General features: G+C 42.0%; 1 protein-coding gene across 5 annotated transcripts in view; it reads right to left on the bottom strand.

Moving 5' to 3' along the window:
- The window catches only part of cep192 (centrosomal protein 192), a 36,489-nt gene that overhangs the window by 16,082 nt on the left and 2,664 nt on the right, over window positions 1–17,743 (bottom strand). For 2 of the 5 annotated variants that reach the window (XM_079343777.1, XM_079343775.1), the window contains exons 6-31: window positions 17,530–17,671; window positions 17,266–17,381; window positions 17,077–17,166; window positions 16,736–16,888; window positions 16,407–16,557; window positions 15,556–15,773; window positions 15,227–15,349; window positions 14,439–14,591; window positions 13,207–13,474; window positions 12,950–13,099; window positions 12,772–12,836; window positions 10,936–11,160; window positions 9,160–9,301; window positions 8,959–9,041; window positions 8,571–8,864; window positions 6,776–7,622; window positions 6,528–6,645; window positions 6,074–6,230; window positions 5,095–5,758; window positions 4,371–4,562; window positions 4,016–4,164; window positions 3,686–3,916; window positions 3,406–3,531; window positions 1,943–2,083; window positions 665–728; window positions 387–526 (exon numbers count right to left, since the gene is read on the bottom strand). In XM_079343777.1, coding sequence (XP_079199903.1) covers window positions 387–526; window positions 665–728; window positions 1,943–2,083; window positions 3,406–3,531; window positions 3,686–3,916; window positions 4,016–4,164; window positions 4,371–4,562; window positions 5,095–5,758; window positions 6,074–6,230; window positions 6,528–6,645; window positions 6,776–7,622; window positions 8,571–8,864; window positions 8,959–9,041; window positions 9,160–9,301; window positions 10,936–11,160; window positions 12,772–12,836; window positions 12,950–13,099; window positions 13,207–13,474; window positions 14,439–14,591; window positions 15,227–15,349; window positions 15,556–15,773; window positions 16,407–16,557; window positions 16,736–16,888; window positions 17,077–17,166; window positions 17,266–17,381; window positions 17,530–17,671 — 5,202 coding nt within the window. Of the gene's footprint in view, window positions 1–386; window positions 527–664; window positions 729–1,942; window positions 2,084–3,405; window positions 3,532–3,685; window positions 3,917–4,015; window positions 4,165–4,370; window positions 4,563–5,094; window positions 5,759–6,073; window positions 6,231–6,527; window positions 6,646–6,775; window positions 7,623–8,570; window positions 8,865–8,958; window positions 9,042–9,159; window positions 9,302–10,935; window positions 11,161–12,771; window positions 12,837–12,949; window positions 13,100–13,206; window positions 13,475–14,438; window positions 14,592–15,226; window positions 15,350–15,555; window positions 15,774–16,406; window positions 16,558–16,735; window positions 16,889–17,076; window positions 17,176–17,265; window positions 17,382–17,529; window positions 17,672–17,743 lie in introns of all 5 variants that reach the window. The other 3 variants (XM_079343776.1, XM_079343773.1, XM_079343774.1) reach the window with 2 other exon arrangements.

Consider the following 17,743-nt stretch of genomic DNA (forward strand, 5'->3'; position numbering starts at 1 on the left):
CAGGACGAGGTGAACAAAGACTGAAACCCAAAGACTCAAAGGGTATTTTTAAGTTAAGTATGTGAGTCAATCTACAAGTTTCATTTCTTAAGTAAATATGATCTCTGTCTGCAGGTTGACTTTTCAGTACAGACTTCACTTTTATACTCCAATATAATGAAGCAAACATAAAGCATTCTGCATTGATAGTGTTATAAATGTTCACATTTCACTGACTGACCGGGTGTGCTCACATTCACTTTAGACAATGACCAAGGTTTAAGGTGGTTACTAAAATCAAGGCCCATTCCTTTCACTGCCTGCTGCAAAGTGCAATTCAAAGATAAACAAAACAAAGGCACTGCAAAGTGTTGGTGGGCAAAAAAAATATACAACTCAACACCTACCTGCAGGTCCTTTGGGGCATGAACCCTTGCAGTTCCAGACCTCGCCCTGAGAGGAATACTCCTAATGACATGGCTCGGACCTGGAGAGTCCACTTCGATGTCCACCCGAGCACTGTACTCATCTGCTGGACCGAGTTCTTCTGACAAGAACCAGCGGGGGAAAAAAGCAGGTGTAAAGTTTGTTCTGCGAGTGTACCAAGGGCAGGAAAAGTAAAGATAAAGCCTGATCTGTTTGATGGTAAGAAGTTAAGATACATAAAGATGGGCAGGTGGATTACCTGAAGAAGCTGTGTACTTCTGAGGGGCTCTGAAGTGAACCCACACCGTGAAGCCCTGATGATCCTGAGAAAAAGGAAAATATATCATAAACCACTTTCAACGCTCTATAGTTGAGAGTGGATGTGTGAAACGAGAGGAGTTATTCCATCTGCACTCCGAAAACATTTCAGCAAAACCTTTTCACTGAAATGTTCCCAAAGTTGTTGTTCACACTTTTCGCACACAGTGTGAAGTTGGACAGGAGGGGTCTCAGGTCGAACGGCACGGCATGAAAATGATGCTGGGGTCGTAATGTTTACAAGGAGTCCGAGATGACGGGTGATAAAATAGAGTAGGAGACTATGGTGACAGTTTGTGATCATGTAAAAATGTGGGGTAGTCAAAATTAGATCTGCACGTTTTAACTAAATACATGATAACACGCATGCTTGATAGTTTATTCAGAGGTCTTGAGGTAAGAACAAGTGTGCGTCGTCCTCCTTTCTTCAGAGTTCTTCAATTAAAATCATTTTGTTAATTTTTGACAGTAATGCATCACCTCTTTAGGCAAGTCCTGGAGGGGCCTTAGCCTTTCATAGATTCTTAATAAGGGGGCTCCAATGTTTTGCTCTTATACTCTATTCTGTATGTTTTTAGTGCTTTTCTACTTTGTATTCCATGTATATTGCTTTTTTACTAACATTGTCTGTTTGATGTCCTGCTGCTGTAATGCCACAATTTCCCAGCTTGGGATCAATAAAGTACATTTATCCATCTATCTATCCATCTAAATGTTGGGAAAGACTGAACTAAAGAGCAGGTCAGAACATTCTGGTGAGCAGCAGTATGTCTGATCAGTATGAAGCTGCTTTATTACGTGCAGGACGATTGCACTGACTCCCCCTGGTGAATGTTTCAGACTTCACCTGCTGTGTTCACATATTGGCTCACACTGACTTCGACAGAAATGTTACAACGGGGCTGGCAGGAAAACATCGGCCTTTAACTTTGCACATGCAGCTCAACCTGAGCATTTCAGATAAATGACAGGGGTGTAATGTGAGGAAACACCATGGGCTGCCTGTAATACCTTCATGTCATGCCTTGAATTTCCCTCGGGATCAATAAAGTATCTATCTATCTATCTATCTATCTATCATCATGTTCTACAGAAAAACTGTTATTACCTCTTGGGAGGGTGAACACTGAAACAAATTGACATGTTTAAAGAAATGTAAAAACTAGAACTCGTGCTTTGTTTTAGAATATGACTAGTGGAACATTTAGTCAGTTCTTACCTCTCCGTAGCCGGCATGCATCACATGGTTCATCACAGAGGGAGAGGACGCGGTGGTCATGTGTCCATCCTGCTGCGTTGGCTCAGACGATGTTACAACAGGTTGCTTGGAGAAGGTGAAGCATCGCCAAGCTGCAGCGTTCTAGAGATTGGGATATATGATGTGAACCCCTTAGACACTTCATACTACTACATCACACCAACCGCTGTGATTTTCCTGTTTTTCCAAAGGCTGAATGCAGTGCACTTCAGGGTTGTCACAATGCATAAGCAGGCATGTTACACTTCCTTGGCACACTTTGGAGAAGTGTCCTTGTGCACGGTACACTGAGCACAAGCTCGCAGTTACACACACTGAAAAGCCTTCTTTATGGAGACATCCAGAGTTTTATGGCTGTATCTGACTAACATAAAATAGGTCACAAAGTGGTGTTCTCTAACGTGCGGACATGGACTTTACGGCTGTATGTGATTAAAGTAGCTGATCGTGCTCTGTGTGTTGTTCTCCGATGTGCAGACGCGGACTCGTCTGGTTTTGAAGGAGATTTCTGCTTCTTAAAAACATGATTTTTCTTGCCATGATAGATTAATGTTCAGCCTTCGATAATAATAGATGATATAATAAGTAAGGTCTTTTACCTTCTTTTTGTTAAGTGGCCTCTGATAACATTGCAAGTGAATTGGCACTTTACAAATAAGGATAAACCAGATTTGAGTATTTGCCAAATAGTAAATTTGTACGGGGGTTGAGGAAGTGTTTGACGGGGATTCGAATCAGGACCCTCCTCGGCGCAGACAGAAGTCTCTCTGTGTGGAGTTTGCATGTTAGGTTCTATCAAAGGCTTCTTCTCACAGTCCAAAGACCTGCTCGCTGGTAAACGTGCGACTCTAAACTGCTTGTAGGTGTGTATGTCAGCTCTGTGATTGACTGGAGGACAGTGCCCCCCCCCCCCCCCCCGTGACCCCGAACGGAAAAAACGGTTCACATAAAGGATGGATGGATAGATTTTTATGGACCACCACAGCGATCTCTCTTCCTATCTGTACAGAAGTTAGTTTAAAGCTAAACTGTGGATCTTTAAAAAACAAACAGACGGCATCATTTTAAAACATGTGATAATACAAAGTATTGAAAACAATCAATTAAAAAAAAAAGATTTAAATGTCAACAACCTTGTTAGAAACTTAATGACTTACTGAAACATTTACACAACAATAGAACAGCTACTTATTTGGACTCTTCTCTGTTATTATCCTAACTGTCATTTCCCGTACAGCAGAGAGCACAAACCCCCAGAGACTTAGGGAAAAAATGTGCACCTGTGTTTTAAGACAGCACTATGTAAGAGCAGCACATTCCCACTAGAGGGCAGTGTGTGACAGTTGTGACACAGCAGGTGTGTATTCTACAGCGTGTGTCCTGAGTGGTCTGAAAAGATGTAGAAATGCACACAGTTGACTCACTGCGCTAATGACCAGACGGATGGGCACTGTAGCATGAGTCCGGTTCAGCACTGTGACAGGAAGTGATTTGGCACTGCCTCCTGGAAGGTCTCCAAAATCGAGACAGCCAGATTTACCTACTTCAACCTGAGAAAAGAAAAGAAAAAAAAAAGATTTCAACTTCTATCTTATCAATAGATGCTATAATAAGCTAATTTCTTCCTACAGCATTTCATAACACTTTCTTTTTAGATAATTATTTACTTTAGAAGCAGAGTGATCATTTAACAGGAGGTCTCACCTCTAGTGCAGGATTCTCTGCTATGGCCACGAGCACGACCCTTTTAGCAAAGATATTGGCCCTGGCAGCAACCTCTGTTTCAGCAGATGCGGGCCATGAACAAACACTGAGGACACACTGATAGACGCCAGCATGAGGAGGAATGAACAGAACCTTCTGCTCCTCCGTGCTCTTCGGCCCAATGATGGTCTTGTTTTTGATTATTAGCCATTGGTACGGCAAACTGTCAACCTGTAAAAGATGGAGGAAAACAATTGTAATGAACTTATTTTGAGTGGGTTATACGCAGAGTTTTTAATGATACTTTTGTCCCGTTTGTTTTCTTATCACCTTTTCTCCGTCAATGGCCAGGCTGCTGACACTGATTGACACTTGCTGCCACCTCTCTGACGGGTTGAAGAAACTGAGTGAGGTCTGTGAAGCGATGCCTACACAGCAGGAGTGAGGAAACCGCAGTTCCTCTGGTACCATCACTTGACCTGAAGATGACACGACACATGTAAATGTTGCCCCTTCAAACAGTATGAATGTGTTCCCCAGACACTTACTGATCCCTGTATGTGAGAAAGTATTACCCACAGATATGACAAAAGTATAAAGAACATAGAAGAGTTAAATACCTGGCTCATCTCACAACAGTTTAAAAGTAGTTTTTACTGCTAAGCGTCACCAAGAACACTGCTACCTTTAAGTTCCTCAAGTCCATCTGTTGCAAGGGGCTCAGCACCGAAATGACCGTAAGGTTTTCCCATCATTCCCACGTCCTGTTGGCAGTGATGCTTTCTAGGGAGGTTATGGGGCCCAGCAGCCCCAGATATCCCCAGAGGGCCAGATGTGTGATGGGTCTGTCTTACCATGAGATTACTGTTGGGCATGCCTGAAAAAAAAAAAAAATAATAATAATAGAGGATGCTATTATCCATTTGTTTGATTTTAAGGAGCCAGCTCAAAGTTTGCACGCTTCAAATCAATAGCACAATGAAATGAACATTTTACATCCATTACAATTATTGAACGATTATTTTGTTTTTTGCTCTCTACTGTAAATATGCTCGACTATAAAAGCAGGGATATTGTTTCTTATGAAAGAGTGCATATCTAATTTTTTTTGGTTGTTTATTGAATATTTTTAACTGAATTCAAAGCATCGCTTGAAATAAAGATGACAGTTTAGTTAAACTGATCGATTAAATCGATTAATAGTATGCAGCAGAGGTAGTCAATGGGGTGGGGGGGTAGTTGCAACATGTTTAGTTTGATTATTGTTCAGACTACAGATGTTGTTGAGGACAATTCTACTCATTTTACTTTCATCAACTTGCTGCATTTATCTATGTTCAATATTATTCAGCACTTTTACCATCAAACATCCGTTATATGAAAAGTGAGAAAAGACAGAGAGGACATACTGAAGAGACCAGTTCCTGTTGCTCCAACATGATAAACACCAGGATGTAAGGAAGCCTCGGGTCCCAAATACTGCGGGGCTAGCTGAGGATTGAAGACAGGGTGTCCAGTGGGGAGGGACTGCACATCTCTTTGGTGGGGAAGGTCAATCAGTCCAGGACATTGGGGCTTAAAGCTCGGGATTGGCACATAGTGACGTCCCTCTGATGAATAGGACGGAGGCATGCCAAGGCCACCGCCGTACACAGACGATGACAGCGAGCTAGAGGCGCCCCACTGCTGGGAGCTCTGTGGAGCTGCAGTGCTGCTGGTTTGAGGAATGTTCAGATTACTGCAATAGCCCGAGTCCACTTTAGTCAGCTGTCTTACATTGGACCCAGAGAGGGGCCCTTGGTTCCTGTAACCTGCAGAGAGATCCCCAGGGCAGTGATAGTTACATTCACTCTGGCTGCGAGTACAAGTCAGAGCAGGGCCACCACATGACGCCTCCGGGCTTCTGCGCGCTTGTTGTGATGGTAATGGGTCAAGACTTTTCGAATGCTGAGGCTGCATCTGGTCCAAGCTGGGCTGGCTAGTGCTGTTCAGGTCAGTCTGTGTGTCTTGTTCCACGGGTGGAGTCGGACTGAATCTGATGATGGTGGTGCTGAGAGCCATGGTACAGTTATTCTGTGAAGGGCGAAAAAAACAGAAACAACATATACAACACAAACAAATGTCAACAAAATAAATTCAACAACTCAGGCTTCAGCAGACGTTTCTGAAAAAGTGTTGTAAACAATGATTGTCATACTACAACACATGAAATGATCCAAATTTAGGAACATGTCAGGGCTGCGCAATATTTTTCTCCAGCTTTGCCTTTGCACATCTATCTGGTATGGTCACCTTTTTTGGTTTACATTCCAAAATAAAAGATGAATTACTCCCAATACTGTGCAGTCCTACTATCTGTTCGTAAGACTTCAATTTGATATTCTTTACCTTTTGCCTTGCAGGTGTTGGTATGCCTGTGCCGTCATTCATTGAGATATATGTGAGCCTGCTGATACCGGGGCTGGAGCAGGTAGACTGAGGAGAGAGGTCTAAAACTGGACATTTGTCTGCAAGACCTCCGCTCGTCGACGCTGGGGACAATAAACTATAAATCAGGAAGAGAAAAAAAGAAAAAAGAAAAAAAATGGGAACCAATAAGTGATTTAAACGTCAAAAAAATGATGCAAATGTTCCGTGTTGGTTAATCAAACTGCTCATCAGCTGAGCAACAGAAATTTGAATTACAACTGTAACAGACAGCAGAGTAAATACAGAGGATTAAATAACTGGGTTTCTTGTCGAGTAAAGATATGAGGAATAATAATTTAATTCAGCTGTTTTCTATTAACGATTCCTTCTGATCAAATCAACAACAACAAAGACAACAATCCTCATATGTTACCCATCAGCACTGGGGATGGACGTCTGACTTGGAGAAGAGTGAGTAAGTGGAGAGGTGGACGGTCTGAAGTTGTTCTGGGTTTCCTCTACACAGGGCTCAGAAAAACCTTTGGGCAGGTCTGAGACAGAAGGTGGTCATTAATATACACGTCACCTCGATATTCATACAGAGCCACTGAGGCCCATGTGAAGACTTCTTATCGTGCATGTTTATATCAGAGGCCATGTTCCTGTTACGTTTTAACTCACCTGATGCAGTGTCTAGTGGAGACTGGGTGTTTTGACATGAGAATCTAGCATGCCTCTGTGCGGAGGGATCAGAAGGTGCAGCAGCCTTGTTCTTCCTGGAAAGCGCTTTCTTCTCCGGAGAAGAATTGGGTCTGTTATTCTGCTGCTGGCCTGAACTCCTCAACCTCTGTGTGGGAGGAGAGGAACCTTTAACAGGAGGCACTCCTGACTGCCGGTTCGTCCTTCCTGGTGAGGTTCTTCTTTGCAAGCCCGATTGTGATGTTTCCAAGCAAGATCTCATATCGTTTGACGCCTGTGAGTTCAGCTCTCCTGCCTTGGCTACGTTTTCTGTGAGGGTCTGAGCTGAGGAGCCACACATCTTGGTGGCGGAAGAAGCAGAATTTTCATAAGCTGCCATTCTGTCTGCAGGGTTCTTGAGATTACAAGATTGCCCTAAGCTTACAGATCTTTTGCCAGAGCTGAAAGATGTACCGGTACTTGAACGAGGAATAGAGCTTCTTTTGGAGTCGACTTTATGACTTTGAGATGACGCAGCAGGAGAGCTAGTGTTCAATGTTGACCCTCCTCGTCTGTCTATTTCTGCACTTTTGGGGTTGGAAGTTTTGTGTTGAGACCGAGCTGAGCTCTCCTGTTCCTCTGGACTTACTGCCGGGGGATTCATGTGAGAGCTCAAGTTCTTGGCCCAGGTGGTCATGTCAAAGGTGGTGTGTGCCACAGAGGCATCACTGCTTCCTGACATGTCTATCTTCTTCAGATACTTCTCTATGTCCAATGCACTCAGCTCTCCAATACATGTGCTTCTCTGGAGTGTGTCCATTATGGCTCTGGGATCCAGCTCAAGAGGGATCTACATGGAAGACAAGACCATTTCATTTATTAATTAACTGTTCCTTTATATGGAAATGGAAACATAAATTAGGGGTCACTCTTGTATAACCATTTACCAAATTACTGTACTGCTAAAGCTATTCACTTAGGCAAATGTACCTCCACTTTTAATGTTCTAAACTCTGTAGCACTGAGCTGACTGTGTACTGAATGTCCTCATATTGCACACTTCAAGGACACCTTCTTTACCAGAAACTGAACAGCACGCCATTTCTGCTAAAACTTCTGCTGACACAGCACACAAATATTCTGGAGGAGGTAGCTAACTGATAACTATATCATCTTGTGACTTCTAACATTTGTGGTCCACTCTCTGGTTTGTGGCTGATCTGTACGTCAGCGAGGTGGACCTCTCAGCTGGGAATACCCCTTGGTATAACATCGCGAGATGGAGAGGCAGTCAGGGGAGAAACTGTAATAGCCTGATGAAGACGTCAGTGACTGTCGTCATTTGATGGGCAATTAAGAATTCTTTCTGGAGTCCGAATACAGAAATGCAAATCAGCTAAGATTTTAAGAGAAAATAACAAGAATAGTTTGACTTTATCTAAAGACATTTCCATCGTGAAAAATACACACGAATATAGGAACTAAAAACGTTTGATGCTGAAAATGTTCTGATGGAGATTTGTCTGAGAATCAGAGATGGTCATGAAACTTGCTTCAGGTTTGAAGATGTACTTTTTTTTTTTTCAAAAGTCAGTACATTATTATCAACATAAAATTCGAGTTTAAGAAAGTTTTCTTTTTGCTACGAACAGTTCTTGAAAGAAAATCAGAAAATTTCTATCAGAGCACATTTAGAGTCTCTATACTGACTTTAATTAACATGTTACATAACTGGGAACAATTATATCATTCATGTCTGACTTTAAACATTGATCAGTAAATAAATCCAAAGACTCACATGTTCAGCTGATTGTGGTTCATCTGTGCGGTTGATAGCTGCTCCACCAGGAGCTGTGGCCTCAGGTCGAGTCTTCTCTCTACTCCTCTTGGACAGTTCCACGATCATGGCAGCCAGCTGCGACGGGTCAGTGCTGATGGACGCATCAGCTATGGCCGAAGCGATTGTGCTGATACTCAGCATCAGATGGCTGCTGTTGTTATTGTCAGGAGACGCACAGCTTTGATAACTCAAGCTTGACTCAGAAGAAGAGCGCTCGGTGTGGCTGGGCAGTGCAGCTCCATTAGCAGGTTTCTAAGGAGGAGAGGTACAATTATGTTAGGAAGCCGTGAAGGTGTGCAGCAGTGGTTATATTTAGATATTAACACAATAAAAGTATGAACCATACCGCCTGTTCACTTGGCTCTGAGCTGATATCACCTTTAGGTGACAGCCTTCCACCTGGAGCCTCAAGAGTTTTGTCCAGGTCCTCTGCAACAGACCAGAGAAGACGTGAAATCAATTTTTAAAAAAGCTAAACAGACCACATCAGCACTGGAGTATGAAATTAGAAAACAATTCTTCATCCTCAGCAATAAACAAAACACACCTGGGTTGAGTGTCTTATCTGCTTCACTGAATTCTGAAGTGTCATTTTGAGGTGAACCGTCTTTAGCGGAGAACTCAGCAGGATGAATTAGAGGGAATGGTTCCCTCTTCTCTGGAGAAGTTATAACGTAGCCGAAAGAAGGCTGGAGAAAAAAAAAAAAGAATCCGTTTTTAAAAAGACATCTCTTCCCAGAGAGACAAACAGGTAAGAAGCACAAAATAAAAGGAGGTTAAAGGCAGGGTAGGTCATTTTCTCCAGATTTTGGTTGAAATTATCTTTAGGTCCTGACAGATATTAATAACTCATGTGCTCTGAAAAAGGAGAATATGGAGAATGGAGAGAATGCTACTATCAAAGTCATGCTAGTTTTTGAAAATTACCAAACCTGCCTTTAACTTAGGATTTGTTTGTATTGGTATCAGTTTCGCCAACATATCAAGTCACACACTCTCAAACAATGGAGAGAATATCTGTGAGTGTGTAGGGGTCTCATTTATAAAACAGTGCGTAGAATCCATACTAAAAATGTGCGTGCGCCAAAAACCCGGAAATGGTGTGCACATAAAATAATTCTGATTTATAAAACCGTTCACTTTCACGTTCACTTTATAAATCCGGATCCGCCTAGAAATGTGCGCTCGTAGATTAGCCCCTTGTTCCGCCCGCTACACGCCCACATTCAACCATAAACAGTCAACGCAAAGCAGCTCGTGAATGAAATGAATACAAATGAGGGGCCTGATCAAAGGTTTCCAGCGCTGGATCGCGCCTAAACCGGAAGTTTAGACGAAGAAAATACACTTTCTGATCCAGAAAAGGAGGAACTAGTGAATGAAGGGAAGGTTAGAAAGCACATATCGGTAGTTTGCTGCAGCAGGAGGGTCACACATTTAGGACAAAGCTGACAGTGACACCGCGTTGCTGCAATGCCAAAACATGCACCGTTCATCATTACGCACGAGTATATCTGCAATGTTTGATTACGGGATCCACAATGATTCATTTATATATTGTCAGAGTGCTCACGTCAGCCAGCAGTCTTCATCACTGTAGTTTGATCAATAATCAACAACTTTTAATTGTAGGCCACCATGTTCACGATAAACTCCTCCTGCTCTGTGACTAATTATGATGATATATAGGTCTAATGATCGTGTCAGAGATGTCCACTGTCTCTGTCTTGATGATGAATGCTCGAGATTTAAAGATATTCATTTAAACTGGTGGCTCTATGGTTTCTGGGTTAGTTTAATTCCGATTTCAACATCAGTGATGTCATTAGTGTAAAGTCCGTTCGTGTTAATGAAGGTGATATGGTGCCGATTAAATATGTGTGGTAGACTTTTATTTATGTATTCTTTTACGTTGAAATTTTGTCATATTGAAAGTTTCTCACTGAAATCGGCTCACTACATCTGTAGGTTCAACAGCCGGTTTGATTAGAATGACGCGGATCTTTCAGTAACTTTGATATTTAGTGAAGTAAAATGTGGACGAGACATCAATACATTCTGCAGGCTTCCTCCAAAATGTACGTACGCATGGGTCAGAGTTTCCTGAAATGTGCTCACATTTTACCGTCAACTTCATTTTTATAGATCACAAACTTTGCGTGGGAAAGGGCGTACGCACGTTTCAGGCCCCGTTTTGTGCGTAACGCAACGGTTAATAAATAAATGAGACCCCAGGTCTGTGTTACGCAGGAAGTTTGTAAGTATTAACTCTGAACAGCCCCGAAATAAGTGCAGAAAGAAAGACAAGCTTTGGTTTACTGACCCGTTTAACTGCATCCTCATCATCACTGTTACCCAGGCAGCCCAGGGCTTCAGAGCGTTGTCCAAAAAACTGCCCAAGAGAAAGCCGCAGGTAGCTTTGGTCTCCCTGCTTAAACTCAGAGGAGACCTGGGAAGCCCTCATTAAGACATGGCTGTTGGTAGGATTCTTCCAAGAGGAGTCACTGGTGAAGGTACTGTTGTTGCAGGCTGGCTCAATCTTCTCCTCCTGTGAGAACAGTGTTTCAAATCAATCACAGGAGAACTCCTTGAATAAAAACAAACGGTGAACATCATCTGGTACAGCAGCGACATTATTCACTTAATGATCCATTATTTGTTTGATAATATGATCATGGCCAACAATGTCATCCCAACATATCTTGACGTGTCAGTGTGTTCATTAAATCATGCTCTTTATGTCAAGCTTATCAGCTTTCTAATCAAAAACACAAACAGACTTTATGTGACTATTTCAAGCAGAAGATGTCTTCTGTCTTCTTTAAATGTCCCACATGTGACCTACACAAACACCGGGGAGAGAGCTTTCTGTTTTTATGCTCCCAAACTGTGGAACTCGCTGCCTCTGGACATCAGAACAGAGAGCTCTCTGTGCATTTTTAAAAGTGAACTAAAGATCAACCTTTTTATTGTGGCTTTTAATTAATAGGGATTTCTGCTGCTTGTATCTCATTTTTATCTTCTTTTTTTTTTTGTTTTTTTGTTTTATTGTTGATACAAATAATTGGCACTCTGTGTGTTCTATTCTGTACTGTCTTTTCTTCTGTGAAGCACTTTGGGTTGCATGTTTTATGCATGAAAGGTGCTATATAAATAAAGCTGAGTTGAGTTGCACTTTTTTCTTCTCTATTCTCCCCTCTACTGTACTTTTTATTCACAAAATAAGACGTGGTAAACATGCATGAGATCTTGCATTCACAAAAAAAATTAACAACCTGAACATATTCATTTCATGATACAAGACATTTGTTCGTTTTTTTGTATATGGATTTTTGGGTTACGGCTAGATATGCAGTCTGAGATACAACAGTGACATCGACCTTTCAATGTAACTCTGGATTACGTCTGTGATTGTGCCAATACTTAACGAACAGGCACTTCATCAGTATAGGAACCTTTGTCCACCTCGCGTTTTTGCTTACATGAAGTGTTTTGCATGTTTGAAAAGAAAAGTGCTGAACACCCGTCCTGTTTCTATGACAACAGCTGCCGTATGGCCAATTTTATTCCATTTCTTTTTACTTTATGTTTTTTTGGTTTTTTTGGGATTATTTTTCCCCACCAGAAATGTAGCAAAGAGGATAAGGCCGCAAGACACGTAGGAGGCAAAAATACATTTGGAAAAGAGTGAGGTCAACTGTGCGTTTTTGAAATAATAAAAGATAATCAACTCCAGCGCTTGACAGGCTGCTCAAATAAGGTAGAGCTGCGCTTTTTCTCCTGGCGACCGCCTGCTGCTACAACTGTTCTCTACTCTCTGAAAACAATCCAATAAAAGACGCTGGCTCCCAGAAGAGATACACTTGGTGGACACGGGGCAATATACGGTTCCTGACTTACTGACTTCCTCTCTGTGGCTGCACATGTTTGTGTTCTTGTGAAGCTAATCATTGAACATTTGTATGTACGTGTTGCTTGACCCCCCCTCCACATGTTTTTTTTATCATTCCAATCAATACTCTGTGTAAGGATCTCAAGCCTTCTTCCCTCATGGCGTTTCAGAGGTTATGCCTCAACTTAAATTGAATTAATAAACCAAAAAACTTAAAGACTCCAGCCAGGGCCATCTCTTTATAAAAAGAAGTGGGTCAGTGTTTACCTGCATGAATTGGTGCTCCTTTTCAAATTCCTGTTGATCTTTGACTATCTTTTCCAGAGCATCATCTGCAAAGGAGACAACATTTCCAAACGGGTTGATTCCTGAATAAAGCTAAACACTAACAACACTGTAGAACAATGACATGGAATTCTAATTGAATTAGAGAGTTGCTACATACTGGAAGAAACAAACTCATCAGTCGGAAACTGTTCAACGTTCTCTGATGTCTTTCCATCAACCTCTTTCTCAAAGGAGGAATAGTACGCAAGGTCCGTCACCCACTGCCCTTCTTCATTCTGGTACACTACACCCTGAGTGGCATTCGCACCTAAAAAGTAAAGCATTGCTGTTAACATACAATCGTGTCTTTAGATCGTTTTATATGTGCCTTCAATCATCTCAACTAATGAGTTCAAGTTCTAAGATCAAGCTAACCTTGTTGGAACTCCAGTTCCAGGTTGTCTGGGCAGTGGTTCCACCCATCATCTGAATCTTCTTGTTCCTGGTGGAAACTCTGGGAGAAATACTTGGGTTCCAGGGAAGTGGAAAGGGGATTTCCTTCATCCTCGCTCGTCCCTGCTGAAACCTCTGCACCGGTCACATCCCCACAGGGCCCATTCCTCAGTCCCAAGGAAGGTCTGGCACCATCAGGCTCATCCTCTCCTTCATCATCACTCTCATCACTACACTCTGGAGGCAGAACCTGGAAGATCATTGGCAAGGTCAGTCAGCGACATGAAAATGAAAACATCCTCCATTTGTGACCAACCTCTTCATTTGTGTTTCAATGGACAATAGAAGGAGTTTGAAGAGGAGCTGCTGCATGCACTCCTCCACTAAAGGAAATTGTGCAAAATGCCAAACCCGACATATACTGAAAGGCTCGACTGCCATGAGAATACTTTAACATTCATCTGTAAAAAAAATATCGTAAACATTGAGGAAAGAAGGCTAAAATAAAGATAAGTGAAAAGTTTCTGATGTGTTTTAGGTCAACTTCTTCTTCTTCCACAGAGGGAAGGTTGACAGAAAACAAAGAAGTTTATTTAAATGTGATAAAAACCTTTATCATACAACTTCTCCTGAGATGATAGTGAGCTCATTTATTGATTGATCTATTTCCATCATATCCTTAATAAGCCATTGGGGCTCAAGAGGTTGTCTTGTGTTGCCATGGTATCAAGAAAGGTATCAGTAAGGTTGGATATTTACTGTTATTGTATGGAAGTGATACTGATACTGAGAATAGAGGACACTTTGGTCTCGAGTTCCTTAAATAGTGTATGGTATCGTTTGTGAAGAACAAAATAGATACAAATTAAAGGGCAGAGATTTGAGAGATAAGTGTGGCAGCATCTGTGTGGCAATATGTCTCCAACTGTAAAACACAATACTTTGTTCCCAGTTTAGTTCAAATCCAGATGTCTGATGACAATGACTGTACAAGATGTCAAACACCAAGATTATAAAAACTGTGATTGGCAGCAGCTTTGGGCAAAATGTCACTCATTTATACCGATACTGAATATACCGATAGTGTGGCACTGAAGTTGAAAGTTAGGAACAAATAGAATCAAATACCTGTAGAGTCAAACTAAAATAAATAGTGACTATGTTATCACCCAATCAGTGTTTTAGAGAACAGATTTTCGGGGACATGGAGATACCTGAGAGATGTGGAAGCTCCCCTGGGTGCCTTGAAGGTGGGTAAAAGTTAAGTTTGAGTCCTGAGGTCTCTTGAGTCCAGCTCCAGTCCTCAAATAGACCGAGTCCAGCAATCTGTCAACGGTGGGCCCAGAGTCGGTGTTCTCCATGGCATCCTGGCATTCATTGAAAACAGAAGTTTAAAGGGTAACCACAGATACAGTATGTATTCATGCACAGCTTGTACTTAATGTGCGCTCATTGTGAAGCGTTTCGTGTCTACTTGTTGGTGCAACAGTCGCAGTCGTGTGGGTTGAAGTGTGCCAGTGGAGGAGCGCAGACAGGTAGGGGGGAGCCAGGTTAAAGAGGAGCTTTACAGATGATAATTAGGAGTCTGAAGTGGATACACTGGGGATGGGAGCCAGTGGAAGTTATGAAGGACGGGGAGGGGATGTGGTCACATGTGCGGGAGTGTGTTAGCAGCAGAGTTCTGGATATATTGTTTTCATATTGTAGTTCATTCATTTTTCCCCACTTGCCTCATTTACATGGCGAAAACAGATTCAGTTCTTCTTCTATGAATGATACGTTACCCTAAATCTTCCTTTTTCATTTCCAGACATTAATAGATACATTAGTAGTTCTTCAATTCTACACATTTATTTGAAGTCATAAATAAAACATGTAATGACTGAAATGTCAACCTTCAAGCTGATTTATAAAGCTTTCACCCATACACAACAAACGTATGGAAACTTTCAGGAGTCCTTTTGTGAAAATTGAATGTCATCAGAGTTGCATTTGCACTCACCAGTGCCTCCTGTCGGTCCAACACCATGCTCCAGTTGGCAGGAGCCAGTTTGGGAGTTCCCCCTGGTGCTCTCAAGGAGGAGCTGGCTTCTCCAGTTCCTACAGGACCCACACGGTCACCCATCTGCAAAATATCACCTCATTTAACTAAAACATTGTGACACTTACGGATTTGAACAGAAGCCAACAGATATGTGGATTAACATTATTGATACCACTTTTCAATAATGCTTGGTGACCCAAAGGACCTCGTCACTGTTATAAGAATGCAGCCAATACATCGGTCAGAAAGAACTTGTGTGTCAGAGTCAAAGTGAGACTTTCTCCTACCTCAGTATGTCTTGAGACACCGTTCCATCCATGCACTGGCAGATTATTCAGACCGCTGTCCTCATCTTCACCAACAGCACTGCTGCCCACAATCCCTAGCCCTCGCAGGACATCATAAGTGGTCTGGACGTTGGTTGCTGGGAGAGGAATGGTTGAAACTCCACCGTCATTTCCACTTTCCTCACTACCGCTGCTACCATCCCCCCCTCCTCCATCTCCTGATAATACACAATGACAAAACAGACAAACGGTCACTGCAGAGACAGAGCAGATTGACTAGCTGGCAAGATTATCGGCCTCAATTTACTAAGTATGATAAATAGTAACCCTCAGTGATGCGTCTGACCTAGTTAAAAAAAATATAATAATAAATCTGCATTACGAACAAAACATCGGTGTTGAAATAATGAAACCTCATTTGTATCACCAATCAAGGCTTTAAATGTACGGTACTGGTGCATACACCCGCAGGAAAACATAGCACTATTCAACCATGTAAAACATATACTCATTCATGAAATCCAATGTACTCTTTTAAGATGCCATTTACTAAAGTTGCAAGCTAGTTTGCAATCAAAGCAAAAGCATAGACAAGAAAAATCAAAGCTGAAAAAAAGCATACATTTATTTCCAGCACACAAAATATCAGAGCCCAATCTATTCATCGGCCAATATTTTATTCAAAGGTGGCTCAGGCTTTTGCTACATTTACAAAACTCAGGTAGACATCGATTCATTTGTCATTTCGTTTCTGCATCATGTGCATTCACCAAGGAGAAAACAGCAGAAAAACATTTTTAAAATATAACTAAGGCATTGATCAACGATGATTTCAGTGACTTAGTGCACACCTGGGACTGGGGGGTTGATGACTTGTCCCTCAGCTGATCGTCTGTGTTCAATCCCAGACAGAGATGGACCTCCTCGGCCACTGGAGGCCTCATCATCAGAACTCCCTCCCTCTAATCCAGGCCTGAAACTGGGACGATGACTCTCTCCCACCTGTGCCAGCGTGCAGATACATAAACACACGTCAATAGAAATAAATAACAATAGATAGATACTTTATTGATCCTGAGGGAAATTCAAGAAAAATATTCTTGTTCTTATTCAATAAGCAACATTTCAGTTTTGCAGTAAAATATCTGAAAACAAAAAAAAGGTTTTAGCCCTTTTTTACCAGTTGTCTGGAGGTGCTCGGCAGCAGCCTTGTTCTGGAAGAGTTACTGTTCCTTCTGGCAGACTCCAGCTCGTCCTCAGTGTCCTCATCACTGGCAGGACAGGAGTCCATACCGGTAGCAGCCAGGCGCACATTTGGCATCTGAAAGTCCTCCTGAATAGAAGAGTGGTAGAGGTTAGACATTACAAACAGGATTAAACCTAAATTCAATATGAAACTATACAATATGAATGTGTTTGATGGGTGAGATTCATGAAACTGATCCGCATTTTGAGACATGAAGAGCCAGAAGCAGCACACAGGCACACGACAGTAAGAAGGCTAATGTAGGCTAAGGCTACCTGGTTGTAGTCATGAAGGAAGTGTTGTCTGTGGTGTTCTGGCTCTGGAGAACTTGGGTTGGAGATGTCTTCAGCAGCACTAGGAGGTCCCTGTGAGTACTAAAATACATTAATGGAGAAACAGACAATTACGTTCATTTGATTTAATAGTTGAAAAAGAAGAAATTTGTTAAGGGCAAATCCTCTTACTGATGCAGGAATCTCCTGGCCCTCCACTCTTCCCCTCTGCATGGCAGGAGGCACCAGCTTACTGAAATAGAGCTCCAGCTCGTCATCAGGCAGATCGTTTGAATCAATGTCGTCATCTAAAAAAAATCAAACAACATAACATGAAAACATCTGCAGAGTTTTCCGTTAGTTTGGTACACGGTCGCGTCTTTAATGAAGTGCGACTCTGAGATAAGCGTGTTCATATTACACAGAGATATGAATCATATTAAATAAAAGTCACACCTGTGATATCACTGTTAATGCTGTCGACAGACATGAGCTTTTCATTTGCCAGGAAGCTTGAATTGCTGCCACTGAAATGGTCACTATCCACAACGTCACTCTGCAAGTTGTTCTCCTCAGCTGTGGCTGGAAACGACTGAGTCTGTATTAAGTGTCAAGGGAAAAAAAAACCCTGTCATGATATCGAAACATGATGAATTGCTGATGATAGACT

Source organism: Symphodus melops (genome assembly GCF_947650265.1).
Source record: "Symphodus melops genome assembly, chromosome: 5".
Taxonomy (NCBI): Eukaryota; Metazoa; Chordata; class Actinopteri; order Labriformes; family Labridae; genus Symphodus; species Symphodus melops.